Source organism: Anticarsia gemmatalis, chromosome 8, assembly GCF_050436995.1.
Source record: "Anticarsia gemmatalis isolate Benzon Research Colony breed Stoneville strain chromosome 8, ilAntGemm2 primary, whole genome shotgun sequence".
Classification (NCBI taxonomy): Eukaryota; Metazoa; Arthropoda; class Insecta; order Lepidoptera; family Erebidae; genus Anticarsia; species Anticarsia gemmatalis.
In genome coordinates this window covers 7,216,863-7,243,518 of record NC_134752.1, presented here as the reverse complement: position 1 = coordinate 7,243,518, position 26,656 = coordinate 7,216,863, and the positions used below count along the sequence as shown (strand labels likewise).

Here is a 26,656-nt window from a genome sequence, read left to right as displayed (position 1 = left end):
TTGCAAGCAGTCGGACTTCGGAAGCTTAACAGCGCTTATCGCGACCGAACAATTTGCATAGATGTATCGTAAAAATAAAATAATTTACAAGGGAACAATATTAGCATATTGCGGAAACCGGCATACAGAAATTAAATCTGAATGTAAATCCCTGTAATAACATTTAACGACGGTATGCGCTTGCCTAGCCCATCCAGACAGTCCCTCTTTTATGTTTTAACTTTAATACGATACGACGTCCAAATCCACCATTATAAAAATATCCCAGGGGTTAAAAGGATAATTAAATTGTTGAAATGTTTTCCACGTTATTCGTTATGTATTGTTTTATTTAAAATGTGTGAGTTTAACACAATACTTCGTAAGTATTTAATTAGGTCAGTGATAAACGATGGCTTAACCATGAACGTGAGCACAGAATTCACAGAGATATTGCAGACTAGCTTCTTTTAACGTCGGCCATCTGACTTTATATTTTTTTAAATTAGCTTCAATCTGACCTGTTAGAACTAATGTTATTTACATTCATTTGTATTAGCTTAAGGATTAAAATCTTAGCCTGAACCGGGATTTAATGTTAAACCCTCTCTAAGCCATTTATGAGCCCGCGTGTATTTCTTAAAACAATTAATGTTGTGCCTCAGCTTCGTAATACAAGGAGAAGTTTTCTCAACGGCTTAACATGGCTGTCGTTTCCTCAGAGGATTAGCCAAACTACTTTGTTAGTGTTGCTCTACAGTAATATTTGTCGGCACAAGCTTAAAGCTTAATTGATAAAAGCGTGGAACAGTCGACTTTGATTTCTAGTGCTTTGTTATGGTTCATTTTATAAAACTTATGTGTTAGTGCCATTTGGTGATTAGAAGCTATAGCAGTAAAATAGCACACCGCAATATGTGAAGTTAATTTAATAATAGCAAAGAAACCGAATTTTCTTTTTAATTATTGACAGGCGTCATCAACCTAGCACGTTGCTTGCTATAGAATTTCGTGTTTCAAATATAAATCTTGTTTTCTGTGTGTTTATTTTATAATTAAAAAACTTGATTTTTTTATTCAAAACCTTCAGAAGTGGCTGTGTATACTTTTTCTTAGAACTCGACCCCGAGTTACGCTGCCCGAGTTTTTTACACCTTCAACAATACAAGTAATAAAAACAAACTTGTATCATAATTCAAAGGGACCAGTCTCTCCCTGAATAACAATGCGATGAAATTTATTACTCAATGAACAGTGGATTTATATTTCTCATGGAAGATCCCCGGAGGGAACTTTCAAAACTCTCCGAAATGATTTGCGGACTCAGCTAAATGTTGGGCCAAAGAAATATCCGTTTGCCTTTTACCGACTTAAACTTTTCTTTGTTTACTTACACAATTAAAATTAAAAATGGACGGTACAACGAAACGGTGTAGTTAGGAAATAATTTATTTACAACAATAAGACTATCTTGATTGATAGTTTTATCAATATCAGTAATTAATATTTCATGGATCAGGTACATTGCATAATACATTCGAATCAAGAAACCTCGCAAGATCACTCTCCTGGTAAATCTTCCGTTCCATGCCGTTATAATTCATCGCTTCACATATACGGCACAAATGCTTCGACCTAGTGCCAAAGTACCCGTGCTCATTGCTTGCTTCAAAATGATTCCTCCAATTATGAAAGTTTCGCATTAGAAACCCATTTTGAGTTATTTCTATTATTTGTTTAGCTAGCTCTTTTACTTGTGCATCGGTAGTTGTCATAGGAACATAAATATAGGAGTGTGGTGGTAATAACAACTCACAATCGGCCATTGAAGGGCCCATAATAATGGGTATGGCTCCTTTACTATACGCGTGATACCAAATTTTCTCTGTAAGGTATTCACGGCAACTAGAGTTTTCTAATACCAAATAGAACAAATATTCGGACATTGGATCGCAATCAGCTCTGAAATGTCCTGGACATCTGAAAACAAGAAATAATTAAGTTATACGCTTGTGCAGGAACAAAACACTCACAAACCTAATGGAATAAAAATAAACTAAATTAATTGTAATTATTATATATTGCGTAGAATAAAAAATATAACAATAGATGACTCGTGAACTAAACACGTACATACAGTGACATACAATGGTACATAAATCAAGGAAATTTATAATCTTACCTGTTCTTGATAGTAGCATTATTTGAACATGATCCATAAACATCAACGGCCATATGTTTCTGAAGTTCTTTTATAAAATTAATTCTATATTTAACTGAACAGTTTGAAATAAGTATAGCGGCGAGGACATCACGTTTCTTCTTCTTCCAGTTTGGAATAATTTCAGTCAAATCTACGTGGTATAAATTTCCTTGTATAGGTTTATGCAGTGGGACCGTTCGCCCATATGGTACTGGTATATCGGCGTCAGTTCTAGAAAAAAAACAGGAAGGCGGTTATCAAAAAACCCTGGAATTAACGATAAAAATGTTATTTACAGATATTTATTTTATACTAGCTGACCCGCGCAGCTCCGCTCACGCTCTCTTGTTTTGATTTAATTCCGAGCATTTTCATTTTTATTTACCTTTTACATCTTCTCTGGACTTACACAAATAATTCAAGACCAAAATTAGCCATATCGAACCAGCCGTTCTCGAGTTTTAGTGAGACTAATGAACAGCAATTCATTTTTATATATACCCATAGATGAACGTAAAAATATTCCTATGATTAAAGTTATGTATTATATAACCGGAAATCTTAGTCCCTGCATTTTGATATACCGTTATAACGATTGAGGAAAAAGAAGTCATATTAATCGTTGACATTGCTTGATTAACGAGAAAAAACAACATAGATTAACATGTTACGTGTTGATACCAATCAAATAGGTACCTACTAATTAATTTAGTTGAAACTACAGGAACAGCTGTCAGAATCAACTAAAAGTATGTTTCTAGTAAATTTACAATAACAATAATTACCAGTTAATACTCCACTACCCAATTACGGCACTAACAAGATACTGGAGGAGGAATTGTTAGTGCAATAAGATCACACGAAAATACGTGTTATGGCAAGGTTAAAGGGTAGTTTCGAAAGACGAAGTTGAAAATAGAGCTAAAGAGAGAGACAGTATAGCAAGGACCGAACCACCAATCTTCTTCTTATCGTATGGTTAGTGGTCAACCTAGTGTGTTCAAGCCGCCCGAAGGCCTGTGACGTGGGTTAACGACTGTTATCTTAATTGACAACAACCGGGACCAACATTTTACGTGCCCTCCGAAGCACGGAGACGCCCAGTTCAAATACCACTATGCGGTCACCCATCTATCGGATGATCGCGACAAGGATTGCTTAACCCACAGATCGTTTACCGATCCATGAGCGCAACTCGCTATGGGCGCCTCAACCACCACAGGAAAGAAATATCCAATTAAAGTAAAAATTACCTGTAAGTCATAGACCAATTGAACACATTAGCAAGATCTCCCAATCGTCGTCCTCTACTTAATGAAAATGCATTCTTCGGCGCTTCATCATTCAAAAATATCCACTTTTGTGCTGGATTCCTATTCTCTACTTGAGGTATATCGCCGTGCTGCAAATGAACAACCACGGCGTCAGCTGTCTCAATCTTCTCGTCTTCTCCAGTGAAGATACAGTTTGACACACTGCAACCTTCCAAGGGATCGGCTCTGGAAATAATAATAGCGAACAATGTATAATAATATCAAACGTCTAAACAACATCGATGGGGCTGGAAATCTAGAGGAAGGGCCTTGCATTGGGCCATGGAACTAGGTTAAGCATAAAAAATACTGAAGGAAACGATACACAATTTTTCCAAAATACGAAACAAGTACATTTGAATTTAAAAAATAAACAAATCTCTAACTTGAAGTACGTACTAGTTAGCACTTCTCTTGTTAAGATGCTGGCGAGATTACTTTAAATATATATTGCGGTTAAATTACGGTCAGAGGTTAGTTGTAGATATTACCACAATATCTAAAATGTTCTTATAAAACTAGAATGCGAAGCGATTATTCTTGTGTAACTAAATCTATGATAGGACAAAACAGAAGGAAAATATTGACTCGGAACAACAGTATTGTTTAAAACACTTGAATCAATATATCCAAACATTCGTTACGCAGGAACTATTTAGAAATCACACAAAGAGATGAAATGTGTTCTTAAGATTTATATTAGGCGTGTGTAATTTAAAATACTGCGATTAATTCTAACAGCAAATTCTAAAATACATGACTCCGGTTCAGATTTACAGCTTATGAATAACAGTTGGATAAAGTTATAACCAAGTTATCAGAAAATACTGTAAAAATGTCTTATGCTATCCGTTACACGTACAGGGTAGGCCATTATTCTCGTAATAATATTAGTATTTAATTTATAGAAACAAGCATTACAAGCTGGAAACGAGAGCCCTTATCAATACACTGTCAGCATTGCTCATTATTATTGCAGATAGTTACTGCATAGGATATAGAGTACTGACTGATTACAAATACAAATAATAGAGCAGTTATACTAGCCTCACACACACCGTGGATTGGCATACCAAGTCATTCACGTAACGTAACGTAACGTTTTCTATAACGTTAATAAATTTAACCCATTAATGTCCCACTGCTGGGCAAGGGTCTCCTCCCGTAATGAGGGAGGGGTTAGGCCTTGAGTCCACCACGCTGGCCAAGTGCGGGTTGGGGACTTTGCATGCCCTCAATAAATGTATTAAACAAATTTTGGGCATGCAAGGTTTCCTCACGATGTTTTCCTTCACCGTTGGAGCAAGTGATAATTATTTCTAATACACATATAACTTCGAAAAGTCATTGGTGTGTTGCCTCGGGTTCGAACCTGCAACCACTTGCGTGGGAGGTGTCAACTTATACCACTCGGCTATCACTGCTCTTACTATAACGTTAGTAACGTTTATTCTAACGTTATAGAAAAATAGCTGATAAATCAATAAATCCTTTTTTTTGGAAATTTACTCAAGGATGTTCGTAAGAAAAGCTATCGAGTAATGATAATTTTTATTTAAAATGTATCTCTTAAATAGAACCTATGGCACTTGCTAGAACGCTGTCAAATTTTCATACAAAACTTGTCGATAGTCGATGTCGTAATGGCAGGGTAATCAATGCATTAAAAATAACTGGTCAAGGTGGTCAAGCTCTATGCAAGAACAATATAAAAAAAGATTTTTTTTTTGTTTATTAGTTACTTCTTTAACTACTAACAGCATAAGTGCACGAATATGCTAGTATAGTAATATGTATTTTTCTCTTACTCTGAAGACCCGTAATGATTAACGTGTCTTTTCTTCAGCCAGTTCCAGTACTTCCATACGAGTATGACGTATGTTCTATTCTCTTGACTAAGAAGACCAGACAGGTCTTCATCTTTGAACAGCCACGTGCCTAAGTTTGATGTCTTCAAGCCCTGAAAGTATTAAAATAAATATACATTAACTCTCTTATTCAGTTGAAGTTATGAAAGGCTTATAAAGTGTTTGGTTTCTCTCATTCCTAAGCGAAATGAAAAAGAGAAAACATATTATAGTAGCTTTTTAACTAAAATAGGTTTATAGTGTGTTTATGAATAAGAGGGTAACGCTTTATTACATCCGTAAAAGTATACAGTCGGTGACAAAATGTCCTGCGACACGTGTTGCCGGGAACAGCGGGAGAAGTATTGCGACGTTGCCGATTGATCGTCGCTCGACATTTGGGTACCGAAGAACTGCGTTATTTTGTATACGAAGGTCCTAAGTCAAGCGATATGGTCTGATATGTAAATCGTCCAGCTTCGCTCGACATGTCAATGATACATGTCGTGGTATAATTATTGTCCAATAGCGTATGCTTAAGTGTTAAGGAATATTTATCTCAAGGTTTTTGTATCCCATAGAGCGAACAACGTGACCTTGGCTCAAATACTTTAGTACTATACCGCGATTCTCTACAGTGGTAACTATCAAATAACGAGAGTTTTACATTTCAGATGTCATTGTAACTACTTAAAAAGTAGTTTCTACGGAATCCGCTAGGAGTGGTGTTCAGTTTATACACAAAGTTTATCGATAGCTAGCCGGTTGTCGATAGCCGATAGTGGTAGAAAATCGCAGTACTGAACAATTTTCTTATCCGTGATCTGACAATGACAAAGGTTGCTTTACACAACAATGACCTTCTCGCTTGTTATAATATTTTAAATAATTATTCAAATAACTGAAACACAATAGACCATGTTAATACGAATAATTAAAAAAATACTACATTATGTTTTTTTAAACAGATCTCTAGCATCTCGGCCTTCGTACTTAGATAATTACAATAACAACAAGTTTTAAAAATAAAACCGCAACTAAGCTAAAAGGCGATAACAGTTGTCTTAGTTGACTGTAAACGGTACAGCCGGCGAGAAAAGTGATAAGTACTAAGTAGATATTTAAAATTTTCGAAACCTAACCTAATGTAACGTTATTTATTATGCATTTTCAAAGGTGCAGTAACTGTAGTAGTAAATATTATATTTGTCTACAGCGGCCAGTTTTATTGGCTGGACTATGCGGAATTTTTCTCTATATGTACAATACACAAACACACGCTCTAGTCGGTCACTCTTAACAGTGATATTTAGGAAGTAAATTTTACATATACAACCTATCGTATTAACCTACCCAATAAATAAAGGTACATCTTTGCCAATCTATGGTATCTCGTATTGTACTAAACAAACCCTTTCGACTTCAAAATCACAGGTGGGAACAAAACTACTGGTTGTTATTTCTCAATAATCTAATCAGTAAAAGAAACTCATAACAAGAATTTCGATATCTCAGCCTAAGATTAGTAAAACCAATTAGCGGGTATTTACCGATAATCGATCGGAACCGATCGCAAAATACATTGACACTACGATGAGACTGAATTTTTCTGTTATATAATTTATTGTTAATATTATAAATATGTAATTTAAAATGTAGCTTTTATCTACATTATTATTTATCATAACACTGTACTACACATAAACATTGCTATCGTTTATACAATGTGCACTTAATGTAACGTTATAAATTAAGTATCAAGTAAACCCTGTAACTTTTGTAATTACGAATGGAGCAGAAAAAATGTGTGTATGTTTTGATATTTGCTGAATGTTTTCCGTTGACATCGGAGAGTTGTTTTATGTGAAGATGAGAATCAAGTGGCGAGAATTTCAACAATAAAATGAAGACAATTATTTGCCTCTAGTTTCCAATCGCAACTTCCTCCGCCTGAAAAGGTTTCCAGCAGTAAAAACTATATTTTGTAGTAGTAAGGTTATAAACTATCTGAGCATCTAACTTCATCAAAACCTGTGCAGTAGTTTTTCGTGAAAGAGTTACGAACTAACATAAATCTGTCATCACAAACTTTCGCATAAAATAATATAAGTATGTAGGATTTATTATAGAGATTTTTTTTTGGATTGCGGAAATTTTTGAGTATCTATGGTTAAAATCGAGAAGAGAAACCTTGAAAGTACAGATTAGATATTATACAGGAACTACCAGATAAATCTAATCTCTTTGACGAGTTGAGTTGAGTACTGTAACATTCACATATGTAGACAAGAACGTAGTTGAAAATGTAATTGAGCTGTAAACTGTTTGCAAGCCGATTTCACGGTGCCTGTAACTTGATGTAAACAAAGTTTGTTTACTTCCTAACGTCCGCGTCGCAGATACGAAAGAAAAACAATTAGCTCGCATCTCTTTACAAAATAAAATTGTGGGACTGTGAGTATGTAAAGTCGGAATTACACGTTGACCGAGGCAGACTAGGCAAATAGACTGGCCACGCACAGGTCCATGAGGCCAACGTGTATTTCAAACTTAAAACGTAACTCACAGCTATTTGGAAGCCTGTAACAGCTGACCCAATATGAAGAGCGTTCGTCAAAGCTGAATGTCTAGCCTGTGTTGTATGAACTGCACTTGGTCTGTACGGCTTTCAAGTGCCATACCACCCTTGCTCTGGCTGTCTAATTAGTACAAACAGGCCGTACAGGGTGATACGTGGAGCATTTATATTCAGACTTGTATTACTTTCACCACATCTTTACATTCCTACCCGAAATATTACCCGTAAAAAAAATTCTATCTTAAAATATTGAAAAGTTAAACTGTGTCATTAAATTTCACCCTGTATATTTGCGTCTATAATTATATTATCGGCGTATGTGTTCCCACAGTACTGACCGATAGCATCCCGGCATATCTGTGACTTCCTACATAGCCGTTTAGTTTTTTGTCGGTTAAATAATATATAATCAGTTCATAGATACGTCGTATGGTTAGTGTTCAAGCTTCTGTCAAATTCATTCAAGCCGCCCGAAGGCTGTTGACGTGACCCAGCGACTGTTGACTTAAATAACAACAACTGCGATCGATATTTTACATGCCCCTCGACGGACTGCTCAGCTTAATTTTTTTAGTGCGGTCACCAATCTATTGAATGTTCACGCTAAGGTTGCTTAGCCCACTGATAGTTTACCGACCGGTGAGCGCAACCATGCATGAACGCGTCAATGATCAGTAGCGCGATTCTATACAGCCGATACTGTCGAGTATCGAAAGTTTGACATCTAGAATGTACTGCCAAAATAGTTCCTACGAAGCTCGTCAGAGGCGCTGATTAGATTTTCATAAAAAATTTCGTGATGACAGGCCGATTGTCGGTAGTCGATAGTAGTAGAGAATCGAGCAACAGTAAAAAATATGTATGCAGATATGCGAGTGCACATATTTGTAATTTAATTTGTAAGTCAGTATCGATCAGCAATTAAAAAGTTTGATTGGTTGATTTTACGGATGCCTTCAAATTGACCGTTTGCGAATTATACTCGAACAAAACGACTTTTCAGTTTGTCCAGTGTGCAAGGGCCGCCTATTTCAATATGTTGACAGATAGTTTGTATTTTAAAGTATATTGATTAAACATCTGTGCGATCTCAAACTTTCGCATGTATAATATTATTGTTATCTATTATTATATGTGTAAAAGAGCAGTGATAACTAAACTGGACTAAGCATGCGTCTCCCACGCAAGTGGTCGATAAATTTTTTGAAATAATAATCACTTTTTCTAACCCTAAAGGCACCTTTGCATATCTTAGGAATATTTAGCACAGTTTTTAAAGGAATGCAAAGTTCATGACCCGCACTTGGCAAGCGTGTTAGGAACCTTACTTTTCCCAGTAGTAGTGGGATAGTATTGGATTAAGTTTAAATTTCATTATGTGAACATTGGTAGAATGAAGAATGACTTTAAAGAACATGAGTACATCATATTAACGTAAATATTATATATTATTAACTTGAGTTCTTAAGGATATCCATCTATGTTTTAATCGTGACTGTTATTGAAGCCAGCTTACCTTAGCTGCTGTGAGATCATCTTTTACCAAGAACTATTGAGAATTCATCATATAAATTATAGTTACTTTATTCTATTCAATGTGTTCAATGCCTGTTTATCGATAGTAATTGTAAGTAACTACTTATATCATCGTTTATCGACTAATTTATTGCATAGAATATTCCGAATTTAAAAAGTTTTGCGCTTGTTATAATGTCCAAACTTCCTGCTTTTAAAATAATACTTAATAGCAGGCAAAGCAAATATTTTTAAATTTAAGCCCAGACCAAGAATCCTGATTGCGTCTCCGTATTTTTTCCTACATGATTATTGCCACTGTTTTACGCAAAAACTCAGTCGATGATAAAATGTAAAGAGGAAAAAAAGCTCAGAAACCACTTCATTCGCATTACCTACGCTAGGCTTTTGCTCAGCAGTGGCAAACCTACGTAGGCATATTTCAGTGCCTCGATTCTCTCGACAACCGACCTGTCATCGAGAAATTTTGTATGAAAATCTGATCAGCGCCTCTGGCGGGTGTCGTAGGAAACCTTTTGGCAGTACATTCTAAATGTCAAATGTCGATAGCTAGCCGGTTGTCGGTAGTCGATAGTGGTAGAGAATCGAGGTACAGATATCTATTTATATCGTTCGTTAGGGCTCTTTCAATTTAGCCGTATCGTGTCGGACCGCAGCAGTGCCGAAACGGTGCGTTTGTCGTACGGTGCACGGACGGTCATTTGTTTTCATACAAATCGCATGGTGCGGCAACAGTACGGTGTCGGTACCGAGAACGCACGACGACAGGACGGCAACGTCGCAAGCTCCACGTGTTCATTTCGCTGTTGAATAGTGCGGTGACTAAACGTGACAGCTAATTTCATTGAATTTTCATGTTTATTATTTGCTTAAAATGGATGATATAGACGTGGAAGAATTTATAAATGAAATTGAATTATTGAGTAATTCGTAGAAACATTCTCTTGACATTCTTAAGTAATTAAAAAATTTGCTTGGGTCTTGTTTTAACCTAGGATAAAGAATATGGAAATCACCAAAATTACATGTTAATGAAAACATCGGTAGTGTTCTTTTACGGGCGCGGCGTTTTTGTTTCTGTTTGATATTTTTTAACAGGAGCACTAACAGTAATGTTTCTTCGTCAGAGTCCATGGCTACACTGCTGACACATGAATTTAAAACAACACTAACATACAAACGCACGGCAGTCAGATACGCTTTCAATTTAGGCGTTTGGTGTCGGACGGCTAACGTACCGCAGCGGTACGGCGGCGGGCTATAACCAGCGGCACGGTTAACGTGCGGCAGCCGTACGACACGAAACGTCTAAATTGAAAGAGCCCTAAGACGTCACTTGCGCTTAACTTACTTTTCACACGAAAATTATGAAATAAGTCTTTAATAAAACGATAAATAAAAGATAAAGTCAGTTTATTGAAGGTGATAAAATATCTAAATATATCTAAGAACAATTAGGACGTTAATTGAAATGTTTAATTATAGATTGCGTATCAACAATGACTGACCAAAAATATAAGTAGAGTCCGAATACTCAGAAGAGAACCTTGAAATTCTCGATTTATCTTTAGTGTGTACTGGATTTAAGTACTTATAATCTTATACGTAAAATTTCCATGTCACAATGTTAGTTACCTCCTTCGAAACGACCGATTCTCATGAAATTTTGTGAGCATACCTATTGAGTAGGTGTGAGAATCGGCCAACATCTATTTTTCATTATACCTAAGTGGCAATTTTTTTTACTACAAAAATGTACGGATGAAAGATGCTCGGAATTATAAATTTTGTATGCCTACGCCGCACGCGCAACTTAAATTAAGGTTCTCTACATAAGTGTCGAACTATAAAAATATACTACTTAATATTATATTATTTTACTTAATATTAAAATATTTTACGTAAAGTCGTATTAACAACGCAATTCTATATCAACTTTCCTATTCAACATTAGAAGTCAATGATTCAACAAATCGTTTAATTCTCATATCGCTTGTAGAGTAGTTTCCTTTAATTAAAACATTATGTTGGAGTTATATTTTTCATTGAAATCGATCTGGTTACAACATGAGCAATAAAATTATCGACTTATGTGAACTGTTTCAATATTATTTACAAGTTTCCCCATAGCTAAAAAAATTGTGGTAGGTATACAAATAATACAAATTTCTTTCAAATACTTCTTTCTCTTTCTTCTTCTGTACTTCAGATAGAATCAAAAATGATTACCAAAACTCTACGAGCATTCAATGGATATCCATCATTTTTCAATAAAATAATTGTATGTATCATATTAATATAATAGGGCAAATCTAACATAACATAATCATAGGCAATGTGTGCTTTGCAAATTGATAATGAACTGCATTTCCTGTTTGCTTTGACACACGATTTTCAACATAACTGAAGCATTCTCATATTTTTTTAAAAACCGCGATGATTAAAAATGTCTCACCTTACGTGCACTGTAGAACTTGTTGACAATTGCTTCATGAAGCCTTACGTCATTAAATTTCAATGCTATAAGAACATCGTCGTGATAGTCTGTGTTGTGATAGCTAAATAATGTGAAAATAACGAAAATAAACAAAAGACAGAGCAACACTTTTGTATAACGCATGTTCATCACCGCAACTATATTATGCATGATGAATTTGACTTCTTTTCTTCACTCTTTGGTAGTATCTCTTATCACAATTGTCTTCATATTATCACATTATCATTTCTCCTTAGCTCTACTAGGAACATTCAGTAGAGAAATACACTTGAATTCACTGAATAAAACAATATCGGCAATCAACTACGAATAAGTAATTAAGTATTCCATTAATTGTTTTCTAACTCACATTTAAAAATTAAACTTATCTATGTTAATTAACACAATTAATAAACCCGTATAACTCCTACCTCCTTTTGAACGTCAACAGTTCACAACACACTAATATTCGATTAGCACAGAACACTATTTTCATAATTCGTGAGAATTTTCTTCGATTTAATTTGATTGAATCGTTTTAGTTTTAATGACGACCGTTAAAACAAATAAGCGTATCGGATTACACAAAGGTAGTATTTAGCACGTAAATACGTTTTATCCTCACAAGTGCGTTAAACATATTGGCTTTGAGTACACTCGTGTAGTCAAAGGTAATATGGATATGAACAATACTGACGCGACGCTCGGTACAGTTGATACAAAATATCGTACACTGATAATATCGCTCATTGTTACCAAAATGTAAACTTGCAGTTGATATCGTATGGACAATAGCACTGAAATCATTAAAAAACATCATTAAAATTCGAGGACACCCTATAGTTTACAAAAAAACAACTATGATAGTGAAATGAGGTTAAAAATATTCGGCTTTCTATTTTTATTTATGTTGGAATGGGCAATCAGGCATCCCAGAACCTTAACAATTCCATCACTGTAAAAAACGTTTTGAGTACTTAGATTTACAGAAAGTAATTAAATGCTTGTCGCCTAATAGTGACTAAGTAAATCTATAGGTCGCAAGTAGCTTCCGGAAAACATAAAATAGACTTTCGTAAGCCGCTGGACACATTAATTTAAGAGTTGTTTTACGTATCTTCTTTCTTAATACCAATCTAACAATAATATAATCAAATTAAGCTTGAAGACAGTAAAAGTTTTAGACTAGGTATTTTTCTTCCTAGTTTTTTTTTTAATAATACGCAAATAAAACCACACGGTTTAGCTAGTATAAAAAATGCGTTTCACATAACTATTACCTAATTAGTGGGATTTTTTAAATAAAAATGATTGATTAGTTGATTCAGGCTAATCTTTATTGTTAATTTTATCGTACATGTCGATTGCGAATTTTTAAAACCCTTTTATGGATAATGACAAAGCATATTTCAGATAACAATCTTTCGGGGAAAAGATAGGTATAAATATTTTAAAAACTATTATTACTAAGTCATTACAGCAATAGTAACTGCTACCATAATTTTGTATAATATAATATAAATCGGATATAGGTGTTTATGTAGATATCATAGGTAGATAAAATTATGCTCTACCCAACATATTCTCTCTTTTTAATTTGTATAAGTCCTTTTTCGGATAAGATATTTTATTCCATTTTCACATACCATCATGATACTGTTCTATAAATAAATCTGTTCAACTGCTTTGGTCATTATAATTACCATCCATAGTATTGTTAGGATAAGTTACTTACTTATTTCTTTTTATTTTAGTCTGGCAGGATTTACACGCTAGCTTCGTGAGGATTAAGGACTTTTAATTCCGATTAAATCCTATTTTCAAACACTTACATTGTTTTGTTGTTTTCTGCGTAGTTGAATAAGTGACTGGAACTGAGTTAGAGTACCTAAATATTTGACCTGCAACCGCTGGTGGCGAATAAAACCACTCCAATCGTCTTTCTTAAGTTTTTGAAATTAGACCTTTTGCTAAGACAAATGCGACGCATGGATTATGGTCGTGGGCTTATTGTAACACAAGGTATAAATACAAAAACTGCTACTGTGTCTGTACTACAAATCAGGACCGAGGAAAGTTTGATAAAGGTCTAAGATATTACAAAGGACTAGGTAAGTATTGTTAAAGGCCATAACATTATGTGGGTTAATTGTCTATAATTATATTCGACATCACAGGCGACTTTATCAATCAAATTTTAATAAGAAAAATATAATTTAAATGTGGTAATGCACCATTTGGTTCTTTTGCTTATAAATATGTAAATTATTGCGTGATAAATAAGTAGGTACGCAGACATACATATTTAATTATTAAACACAGTGGTAAGTACCTACCATAATGAATAGATATATAGATAAATAAATAAATACATTATGTATATTGATACTTTCTTGACATTGAATTAACTGACATTTAAAAAGAGCAAGCCGTGAGTTTCTTGCCGTTTCTTCTCACGAGAAATATTTTGTCGATTTCAAATACTTGTTAAAGTTTATGAAATAAAGAATATTTGACCTTGACTTTGACTTCTTCGTCGTAACTTATTTCTCAAACTTTAATAATTAAAATTAATTAATAGAATATAAATATAACTTAATAATTTTCTTGACATTTGCATATAACTTTTTAACAAAAGAAGAGGTTTCTGTGAAAAGTTCTGGTACTTATAGTAACGTTTGTGCCTATGACTGACTTATCATAATTTTCTAGATAGCCAATAAATTATTAAATATTAGACACATTTAAATATAGATACTTAAATAAAGTAGCCCAAACTATATGCACATAATTGTTCAACAATACTGATAACTAAACGAAATGTTATGTCAGCCAAATGTCAACATGTCATGCGTCAACTAAATGTCACTAGTGTCACTATTTATTTAGTTTATGGTCACAACAAAACAAGAATCTACAAATTTTCCCCGCTGATCACGACATGCACGATTGATCAAACGAATCTTTGGTCAGGACTTTACCGTAGTCTTGTAGTTTTCATTCTTTTGTGGCTGTTTATAAACGTGTGAGACTGTGTATTCATTGTGCTTCTGCCAGTTCAGGTATGTACTCATTTCGTTCTCGCATGTTACAAATATTTCTTACAATATTGCTGTAAAACTTAAGAAGATTATCCGATAAGAGCAATCATTTGCAGTTGAATTTATCTAATTATAGAAATGCAATCAGATAATCTATTGCGTCAACCTAGACGCATTTTATTTTATACGTAATTTGTAAAAGTAGACCATGCTTACCGACACGAAAAGTAAACATGCCAAGCCAATAATGTTTCGCATACTTATTTTATATGAAAATAGTATTAGTGCTTAGTAATAATAAAACTAATGTTGTAAGTTCGTTTAAAAACTTATTTTTAGGAATAAAACAGTTATTACTTTTTTATTCATTGTCTTAGGCACTGGCCGTTTGTAATTAGTCATAATTGTTATGCAACGGCATCATATGCAGTAGCATGTTATTGAATTACATTAACATATTATAAGGTTATACTTTGCTTACAAACATATTCATTGTTACAAATCTGGGCATAGGTTTCCTTGCAAACTTTACCTTCCTAGAGTAGTATTTATTGTCTTTTTAAATTAAGTAATCAATTTATAGCCAATAATATATCTTAAATGTATAATAATACATTTAGTTAGCTTAGATTAACTTAATTTTTTTGTCTTAATTCATTCATAAGTGGTTTTGAATTTTATGAATTGATACAAAACGTTCACTAAATTCATGCTAATACTGTGATACTTGTGCAAACAAAGATGTCTACCCATTTCATCTCATTGTATTTAGTGTCATATACAGCATTCTTTAAAGCAGTCTTGCCTTTATCATCCCGTTTGCATTATATATTTACCAATTATTGAATTTAGTTTACAGTTCAAAATGGTAGATGCCTGTCAAATGAATGAAAAAAGCATGGAAATAGAAAACACACATAACATGGACATTGTCAATGAGGATGTTGTTAACTTGCCTATTAAAATGTCACCCGTACAAATACAACAGGAATATTTTGAAAATTTAGGTGACGCTGATTGGGTAAAGTAAGTACAGATTTTATGTTATTATATCCCTATTTAATTATATCTGGCTTTTATTGTTATAGGTTTGATAAATATTTTTAATTATTCTTTAATATTTACTAATAAATAATCTTTTATAAAATAGACAATGAATATAAGTGCTAGTTGTGTGCAAAAGAAATATCAGCAATCAGTACTTGCTTGACATACTAAAATTCAAATATAACTTGTGAAGAAACTAGTTTAAGACAACTTTGTAGAGAACCCAAGCACGCACAATTTAACTAGATCATAATTAATACAAATAATTCTGTTTGTTTCCTAAATAAAGTAGGCAACCTTGCACACAGGGCTCCCTATTATGTTGTTGAAGTATAGTTATTTTCCTTCCTATTAAATTAAATGTAAATTTACATAGCCTGTTTCATATGACATAAATTATATCATCTCTACAAGTACTTTGTGGAAAGATTTGAGTATTAGAACAATGTTTATCAAACACTTGCAAAGTATGAAGTATGCTGCTAATTTTAGAAATGTTATTACTACGACCAAGTGTGAAACTGTACTCTAATGTGCTAGCTATAAGGTTACTAATGTGTTACATTCACTTTAATTTGTTTTTGCATATTGATGGCACTTACTGTAAATAGTAATTTTCTGTTTAACTGTTATCTGAGTCAGTAAATCAAAGGAAAAATTGAAATATCTCATACTTCTTTAGCATTTAGTTTAGTATTTATTTTACAGCATCCATTTCTTGTTGCTCACAAAGGTGCAAGTTAAGACTTTGTCTTGTTTCCAAGTTTGTTTAGTGTAAAACATTATCTTAAAATATTCCTGAGATGCTGAGAGCTTTTATATCAGAAGAAAGTCAAAACTTTCTTTAATGGAAGACATCATCAATAAATTTTCATATATTATTATATTTTTGCAGATACGAAAAGAGTAACAGAAATTATCTCCTACAAAATATTGCATTTGCGTTATTTGGGGGTCCAAGTATAGAAGGGCAACTGACTGAAACAAGAGACAATGAAAATGCACACTTGGAAGGCTATAATTCCAGGCAAAAGGAGCAAGTAATGAAAGTTTATGAGAAGATTTGTGAACAAAGTAAGTATTACTTGCATTTTAACTAATCAGTAGCATATATTGGCCCTAATTAATAAGATAAGAGGCATTAGTCACACAAATGAAATCTATCATATCATTATCACTACAGTCCACTGATAAGTTTTTATTGCAATAGAGCAATCTTTATTTAAGCTTTTTACTTTCTTTCCTAATCTTTACTGTTAATATAAAGTTGAAGAGTTAAATCTTTTGAAACACGCTAATCTCAGGAACTATTCGTTCTAGTGGCTCTACTTACCTACTTGTCTAATTGTGTTGTTGTCTATTTATTGAGGAAGGTTATAGGGTACATAACATAATGCTATGACTAAGAGCATTGGAGCTGAATGCTAAAGTTCACTCAGTCCAAATTGCAATCTACATTTCGTCAAAATTTCAAATCCCTTAATTATAATGGACTTTGATGAATGATACTTATACCCTACATACTACCCAGCCTAGTGTTATATTAACCTGATCTTCTATCTTCGTTGATAATAAAATTTTCAATAGATTTTGTTTAATATTTACAGGTAAATATTCCCACAATGATGAAGACATTGTTATGTCAATACTATTGGTAGTGTGTGCTCGACCAAAGCCATTGAAAATATATCAAATTCAACCTTCAAATTACTGGCTGGATCTTCATGAGCGAACTGATGGTGATATATGGTGCACTGCTGTTTTTAGAATAAGGAAATGTATTCCTACTACAGTTGGTGGTAAGTTTTTCAAAATGACATTAAGAGAATAATACTAGTTTTGTTTTGACTAACAGTTCATAGGACAAATAAATTCCTAACTAAACATTCCCTACACTCCATAAAATAGAGTCACGTCGCTGCGTCTGTCTGTCTATTTGCGAAAAACACAAATCTGCTAAACGAGTTTTATCATTAAATAGCTCTTGAAAGAGGTATTAGAGTACAACTCGTTAAGTGAACATAACGTCACCCGAGCGACGCCGCGGCTGGTTTTTAGTATGTTAAACAAAATAATAGCAATCTGCTAAAGAAAGAATCGTTTTTTGATATAGAAACATCTATTTATGCGTAGTATTTATTCATACAATTTTTATTCCAGCTAAGTCCTGTCGCGTTTACGTAGACGAGAATGCACGTGTGTATCAAGATTGGAATTCATTCATAACAGACAACACGCTTCCAAAATGTGTCATCACTGTACCTGAAAATGGGGAATATACGGGGACGATTCTCGAGGTATGTATTTATAATATTCTGTAGTAATTTATAATACTTTGTTTGAACGCGCTAATCTCAGGAACTACTGGTCCAATTTGAAAAATTCTTTTGGTGTTAGATAGCCTATTTATCAAGGAAGGCTATTGGCTATATACCATCACGCTACGACCAATAGGAGCAGAGTAGCAGTAAAAAATGTTACAAAACGGGGAACATTTCGACCAATTCTCTCTTATTATGCGACGCAAGTGAAGTTGCGCGGGTCAGCTAGTTTATAAATAAAATGTATGATTATTGTAATAGTGACGTCATGTGTGAATCAGAAAGTGGTTAAGTCGTCTACTAATTAAAAATGAATATGTTATTATGTATGTACCAAGATTTATTCCCATGATACACAGCGCAATTGTTATGCCAGTAGATAACTTCATAGAGATGTATATGCTAAATAAAAATATAAATTACGTTCAATGTGAAAAAAATGTAACTGAATCTGTATCAATTTTGTTTCTTCACACTTGCTCGTTTTTCACTTTTCAGCTTTTCCTAAACAATGCTTAATTAAAAATGCTATAATGATATAAACAAAGTTTTTAAACTATCGCGATTTAATACTATTGATACCACAATACAGGTAATGTTAGTTATAAGGCTAGTTAGTGTGGCTATTGGCTATCATTGTTTGAAAAACATTCTAAACTTGGACATAAATAAATGATTTATCTTTAAAAAACTACTTAGTACACATAATCTATACTTAATATTGTAAATGCGAAAGTAACTCTGTATGTCTGTCTGTCTCTTAATTTGGTATAGAGATATTTTGATACCCGAGAAAGGACATAGGCTACTTTTTACCCCGGGAAAATGACGCATTCCCATGGGAAGCTAATACAAAAAATTACGATCAGCAAATAATGGTATCGTCAACCTTGAAATTCCCATCGCGTTTAATACCTGTTAGCAATATCTGTATTATGATTTAAATACTTGTAAAAAGGGAATAAAATATAGGATAACTTGAATTTGATGATCGAACTAATTCCAGGGCGACGAAGCCTTCGCTGTAAAGTTAACTGTGGCTCCAACACCAGCGTTAGGAATCAAAGCGCGGGTGTTAAGTTCTGTAGATACAGCGAGTACGGTGGCGTCAATCGGCGCTATCGGCGTCATCGGCGTGGCGGCTTTCACGCCGGTCGCGCCGGTCGTGCTGGTCGGCGCCGCGGCTGCGACTGTGGCTACTGGAGTTTATGGCCTCGTCAGGTCTTCTTTGCATCTTCATGACAGAAAAGTTCATGAACAGGTAAGAGTTTGTTAATATTTTAGTAAGTTACTTGATTTTTTGATGCAGTTGTTATGAAAACGTAGTTTGAAGATGTAAATTTTATGTTATTTGAAAAACATATTTGATTAAAATATTAATCGGAAGAAGGCTCTCACTGATTATAATCCGGAGTGGTGCAACTAGTGAATGCAATCCCGATCTCGCGGGATCCCGATCTCGCGAGATCCCGTGTATTTTTTCGGGATCAATCCCGAAGCATAATATGACGAGATCCCGTTCGGGATTGTCGGAGAGGGCATTTTCAGCAGCTGGCTACATTGCAATAGACTTAAGATGCCGATTAGAAGCTCGTACTATTGATACACTTTGTATTTTAAGAGGCTACTTTCAAATTACTTTTTATTTTGATCTCCTGGAGCTACACCTACCTTTTTGATTATGTTCATGTTATTACACCTGTTAATTATTTTGCGTTGTTAGTAATATTGAAAAATAAAGGCTTTTATTTTCTTTCAAATAATAATTTATTGCATTCACCACACTATCACACAAATATTACATTTAACAAGCCGTTCGAATTGTATTATTTTTACTAACTAGACGGGATCCCGAAAATCTCGGGATCCCGCGGGATTGATATTTCTGATCGCGAGGGATCTCGAGTTGACGATCTCGAGTCGGGATTGCATTCCCTAGGTGCAACTGAAAAGTGTCTGTAATGCACGCAAAACAACTTGAGTTGACTCCTTACAATAAAACTAACTGCCAAATTACATTGTGAAATAATAATTGATAATATTTCAGACTTTAAGTCCAACGGACGCAGAAGCCCGAGGCAGTTGGTTGAATATCGCCGCATCAAGCGTAGGTCTGGCTGCGGGCGCGGCTAGCCAATTGTTATCAAAGTCTGCCGCTGCTGGCACTAACTTAACTAAGGTATGTCTAGTGTTTAGTCATAGAAGGTATGACTTTGATCGAGTCTCGGAACGATACGTAAAATGAGTCTATGCAACAACGGGCAACAAGTATACGTATACGCATATCGATTCGTGCACTTTTTTTTAACCCCCGACGCAAAAAGAGGGGTGTTATAAGTTTGACGTGTCTGTGTGTATGTCTAACATAACTCCCGAACGGATTGAGTGATTTCAATTTAGTTTTTTTTTGTGTTATTAAAGGTTACTTATATGCGAGTGTTCTTAGACATGTTTGATAAAAATCGGTTGAGCCGTTAAAAAGTTGTAGGAGGTGAAAGTGAAGGGAGGAGAGCAAATTTATTCGAATTGGGTCTCAAATAGCTTTGTATGATGAGAAAGTTGGCGGTGTGCATATAAGAACGGCTTAAAATAACTAGCCAATCTATAAATGAGTATTAAAAAAATGGGGCGTTTTTAAATTTTTAATTTATGACAAATTATTTTGTTACTATTTTATTTGGAAAATTATTATGATAAAATATTTCCTTCGTTTTGTTTACAGACAGGACAAGCGCTCACAGTATCCGTGGAAGTACTTCGCCATGCTAATCTATTGACTGGCGGTGCAGGCGTCGTCAACAGTCTGTTCCATATCATAGTAAAGGTAAGTTAATGATTATTTGAAATAATTATATTATGATTACCTGGTTATGGATTATACACCGGTCGGGTGTATGCGACTGCTGATCATCAAGTCTCGGTTCGATTCCCATGATTGAGGTATCAGGTTTTTTTTAGGGCTATACGAACTTTGGACTTTTCTGCTAGAAACTCTTTTGTTGGTCCAAATGATCTCTGGTTTTACCGATAATAAGAGTATGGAATAAGTAAACCAGTCTATTGCTCATAAACTGAAATAAAATACTTAGTCACATCTTAAATTTTGCTTCCAGTATCGCAATCACGGAGAGGCACCTACGAAGCTAGAATTGTTCCAGTTCACTGCTGCGACGTTGTTCTTCTGCCACGCCGTGGTGTCGAACAAAACTGCACAGAGTATTATCGAAGACGCACAGGCTAAGACTCTCAATGAATATCGTTCTACGCTTAGGAGCAATCGACACAGGTATTTACAATATACTTTTCTTCGATTACTTTTGATAAATAAATGGTGAACGAAATAAATTCAAAATAGGCAAGATTCGTGGTTCAGGAGAACTATTTTCTTAGCAAAAGCAATTTTCCATTAGTGTATTACAATATTACCTTCAATAATTAACGCAGTTTCCCTTTACGGCTCATTGCGCGCTGTACAATGTAATTGAAATAGGTAACTAATTACATTCGCTTACTGAATTCTCTTCCAGAAAAATATTCGACAAAATGAGCGCCGAATCAAGAAGAATACAAGGGGCGGTACAAGGTAACACAGAAGTAATCCGAGGCATCAAGAACATCATCGACAAAGATCAATTCTTTGCGGACGCACTCAGAGTCAACAAGGACATCAACCAGCACAAACTGAGGATTTCTATGACTTCCGACGGCAAAGTGAATATCAACGCACAACACAAGTTTGATCCATCACACTTGTATAATCTAGGAAAGGATGGGCGAGCGCAGTTGTTCAGTAAATTGGGGCCAGCTGACCTCTCAGTTAAGAATGTACCTACAAAAATCACGCCGTCTACGACTGCAGTAACAACATTCGCTGATCGTGAAGAAGAAAACAATACAATGCTTGTTGGCATTCATCCGGGAGAGATTTTAAGAATAGGCTCCTTGCTAGTAAGAGTGAGTGCCTCCGGAGCGGAGAACATAGCACTCATGCTTGAGAACTTGAGTCAAGATCTGTACGTTAATTTGATGACTGTATCGTTCAATGTACTGTCAACTCTCATTCCCGAGGACATTGCTAGGCTGAGGCTTTTGAGCCCTGATGAGGATTTAATAGTACAAATCGTAAAGTTTGTGTTCAACTTTATGAAGCACCAAAGGCCTCTAGGCGAAGTGTGTTCGGATGACAACAGTATTATAGTTGTATTGAAGGAGTTCTTTCAAGAAGGAGTTGTACGGCAAGAAACTATACTGATGCTGAAAGGACGCTTGCTTGGGTGGATTGACGAACAGATGGACCAAAGGCGCGTAGAGTATCCGAACAAGAAGCTGATGATTTGCGAAACCTGCAGCGGTGTTAGGTATGCTTAATAATCTTCCAGTAGCGCGATTCTCTGTCACTGTCGAAAACCATCCAGCTATCGAGAAATTCTGTATAAAAATCTAATTAGCGCCTCTAGTGGGCATTGCATGAATTAGATTTGCAGTATATTTTAAAAGTCAAACTCTCGATACTCGATGGTGCCGGTAGAAAAGCATCGCGCTACACATTATATATTTTTAGGCCACAGTATACTAGTAATCTACACAAGTTTTTCTAGTTGTCTTACAATGGGTATACAAATAACATTACTGTATTTGCTAGAGTAACCAATTGTTCACTAACATCGACGAGAGTTGATAAGAATAAATGTATATTTCTAAGGTCAATATTTTATATTAAACAATGTATATTCTCACAGTGAAACTGTTCGTATTATGAATGTGTCTCTATTGTAGGTATAATGTTAATATTATTATGCATTGTATTTATCAACTCTCGTTCAACATATTATACTAATATATTTACACCATTCTAAATGTGCACAGAGCTTTAGTAACTTCCGATAATCCGTCTGGTTTTATTACTAACCAAACTATTTTGTGGGTATGCAAACATTTGATTGGGTATCTGTTCCAACTCATAATACCTGTTACCCGTTTTCTTCTTGGTAATAACTAAAATAAATATAATATAGGTACTAAAATAATGGCTGTTGCACGGTACTTTCACACAACACTATAAAAAATAGCACACGTTTATAGCACAAGTATTCACTTCGTATATAGTACGTAAGAATCGTAGAGGCTACGCTAAAACGTACTAGTATTTGCTAAAGATGTAAAAACGATATGACGTATTATACTGAGCTGTATAGTAATACTATAGCACTTAATATCGGGCACAATCTGATGAGTAAAAGTGAAAGATATAATGTTGCGTATACGTACGTGTTCGTACGGTACATACACGACCTAATACGCTTGTGTGTACATCTCTGACGTGCAATGCATGAGCTTGAGCGTACGCACAGAAAGTAAGCTTCACTTGCAAGCGCTTTACGTTACTTAAAATTTCATAGATATAAAAAGTAATTTATCTGATTTACTGATTGTTATTGAAATGAAATTAATTCAAATTTAATACTGTTTCGTTGTGTTCATATAAATGTGTGCTATAAAAATGACTTAACCTTACATGTTATGAAATGGCATGGATTTTGACTACTAATAGCATCGTGCAGGTCAATTTTCCGATCCCCTCGATTGTGTGTTGAGGTTTGCAATCCATGGTGTCTCAAGAGTACTCATAATAACTACTGTTGTGGGATATCTCTGTATTCGACCTTAGCGGCGAAGGAATACAGCTTATAAGATTGGGATCCCAGTGAGCGGAAAACGTAAATTAGGCCAAACCCTAACGATTTGGCCTATTTTCCGAGCAAAAAACTATTATAACGAAGTTTTATTACATAAATTCTGAGGGCCTCCAAAAGACTAAAGTGTGGAGTAAAATTTATCTCTTTTTTGATTTTTTTTTCTCTGGACTTTTGGATTGCCTAGGACAGGCCTCTCTTTCCGCCCCAGGTTAGGTCGCCATTGAGGTTTACTTAAATACCTTTGCTATTATAAGGTGATTATGTCATTCAAGTACCGTCTAATAATCATTTATTTTGTCCCACATAGATATAGCCCAATCAAGTTTGCGAAACTCATCGGAAATTGTCAAGCTCTTCTAGAGAAAACGAAACATATCACAAAAAGGAGTCCAAATTAATTATAGTTATACACTATATACTATTTTGAATCCTTATATAGTAAACTTTGTAACAAATTATGTGCCTACAAACTGCTATAGAGATGTTATAATATTACTTATTTTATCATAGATGTATTTTTGTCCTTTTAGGCTTTGGCGTATATGTTTGAAATGTTAGATTTCGCATTCCTAGATCTAAACTTACACAAGTCAAAAAAGGTATTTTTTTCATGAGGCTAAAATAACGTTAACGGCATTTTTACTATGGAAATCGACAAATTTCAATTTGATACATACACAATTAAAATCACTTTTACACTAATAAAGGCATGCAGAGACGACAGAACACTACTTCGTAACCATCCTTGCAAACTACCCTCCTTTCACTCAATTTGATTTTAGAAAAGTTGTAAAAAATGTCACTGTTGCGTTTATGGACTGATGTTAAAAATAACATACATAGTTTTATTTAAGTTGTTACAGTTTTGATCTAGGTGAGCGAAATATGTGATACGATTTTGCACTGTGATACAGAAATTGCTTGTTAATATTTAAAGAATCTGTGCCTTGAAAAAATCTCTCTCGGGATTACATCGAGTGAACTCAGTTACTAGCTTTCGCGAAGTTATTGTTATTTCTTTAAGAAATGTATAAATTATTTAGCTATTCTAGAAAAAAAGCCAAAAAAATGTGTTTCCTTCCAAATATGTTCATTATAATATTAACTTCTTACCCCTCGATTTCTGAGGTACATTTAGCGGTAGTTTATCTATTCAATAGCGTTTAAACTCATACAAAAAAACGCAATTGAATAGATAAACTACCGTCAAAAGTACTCAGAAACCTGGGTTATTTCATTCCTAGTGAGTTAAACGATTTTTAGATGGTTATGGGATGCTAAGATGACATCTAGCTTGTATGAGAATTAAGATTGAGAGTAAATCTACTACAAATCGATTCAATTAGTAATTGTAATTCCAATATGATATTATAATTTCAATGCCTATGTTTTATTATTGTTTATAATATTTAAGATTCTAAATTGTGCAATATTTTTATGTTTATAACAAAACACGTGCGCCATAATATTATTATTATGTAGTGAAATTGGAGAAGTTTGGGGGAGACCGTTGCCCAACAATGGGACAGTATAGGGTAAAAAAAAAATGTAGTGAAATTTTGCGATTACATTAAGAGCAGAAAAAGAATCTGATTTATTAATCTATTTCACAGTATAGACTGCACGAGGCTGAATTGGTTTTTAGAGTTAATTATATTTATAAATTTATTTATCTATGTGTATGGAGAAGACCCTTGCCCAGCAGTGGGACAGTTAGGGGTAAAAAATGCGTGGTTACTTTAACTGTTACTTTAGGCTGGAAATTTAAAATATGTATAGCATGGATATATTTTTTATTCCAAATATCGAAACGATGTCAAAGTCATGAAATTATGTGGCCTATAGATTTAGACAAAAATGTTCCTGATTAGTGCAAGCAATGCAATCTTAAAGCTCTGCAATATCTGAAAATGTAATATTTGAACCGTGCTAATTAAATCAACAGTAGTTACGCTTTTGTTAGGTAAGTCTGTCATGCTCACTATAAACCAATATTTTGAAACGAAGGTAGAATAAATCTGGAATCCAATCGAAAACTAGTTTTTCGTTGAAAACACTATTTAACTTCTAACCCTGTGAGATCTTTGCACTGATATAATAAAAAATGTACGAAACGGAGAAAAGAAATGTAGATGAAGTAGATCAAATATAAAAAAAATACATTATTATTCATGAGTAAGTTTGAAAAACCTAGTGATAAAATAATTTGGTCAACAACTTTAGTTTCTAAGTTACTTATGAAACCATGTATCTTAGCTATTGTTTTAAATAAAGTTATGTATAAAGGTGATGTATGTTTTTTTATTTCTGTGGCGTATATACCATACGTACTGAGGTACCGACATCAGATAGGTACCGGCTATTGATACTCCACTAAATATCTATACTTACTAATATTATAAAGCTGAAGAGTTTGTTTGTTTGTTTGAACGCGCTAATCTCAGGAACTGCTGGTCCGATTTGAAAAATTCTTTCAGTGTTAGATAGTCCATTTATCGAGGAAGGCTATAGGCTATATATCATCACGCTACGACCAAATAGGAGCAGAGTAGCAATAAAAAATGTTACAAAAACATGATGTGACGCAAGCGAAGTTGCGCGGGTCAGCTAGTAATAAAA

General features: G+C 34.3%; 2 protein-coding genes across 2 annotated transcripts; one reads left to right on the top strand and one right to left on the bottom strand.

The window, feature by feature from the left end:
* Window positions 1-1,412: 1,412 nt before the first annotated feature.
* Window positions 1,413-12,626, bottom strand: LOC142974574 (alpha-(1,3)-fucosyltransferase 7-like). The gene is made up of 5 exons (XM_076116990.1): window positions 11,912-12,626; window positions 5,304-5,455; window positions 3,436-3,681; window positions 2,162-2,413; window positions 1,413-1,959 (listed from the first exon to the last, which is right to left on the bottom strand). Exons 1-5 carry the CDS (start codon window positions 12,101-12,103, stop codon window positions 1,488-1,490), a joined length of 1,314 nt encoding a protein of 437 aa, XP_075973105.1. The 5' UTR covers window positions 12,104-12,626; the 3' UTR covers window positions 1,413-1,487.
* Window positions 12,627-14,816: 2,190 nt separating this feature from the next.
* On the top strand, window positions 14,817-26,327 carry LOC142974899 (uncharacterized). The gene is made up of 11 exons (XM_076117471.1): window positions 14,817-14,994; window positions 15,826-15,999; window positions 16,916-17,094; window positions 17,628-17,819; window positions 18,181-18,317; window positions 19,348-19,602; window positions 20,389-20,520; window positions 21,064-21,165; window positions 21,455-21,627; window positions 21,869-22,699; window positions 24,345-26,327. Exons 2-11 carry the CDS (start codon window positions 15,839-15,841, stop codon window positions 24,433-24,435), a joined length of 2,253 nt encoding a protein of 750 aa, XP_075973586.1. The 5' UTR covers window positions 14,817-14,994; window positions 15,826-15,838; the 3' UTR covers window positions 24,436-26,327.
* Window positions 26,328-26,656: the final 329 nt, after the last annotated feature.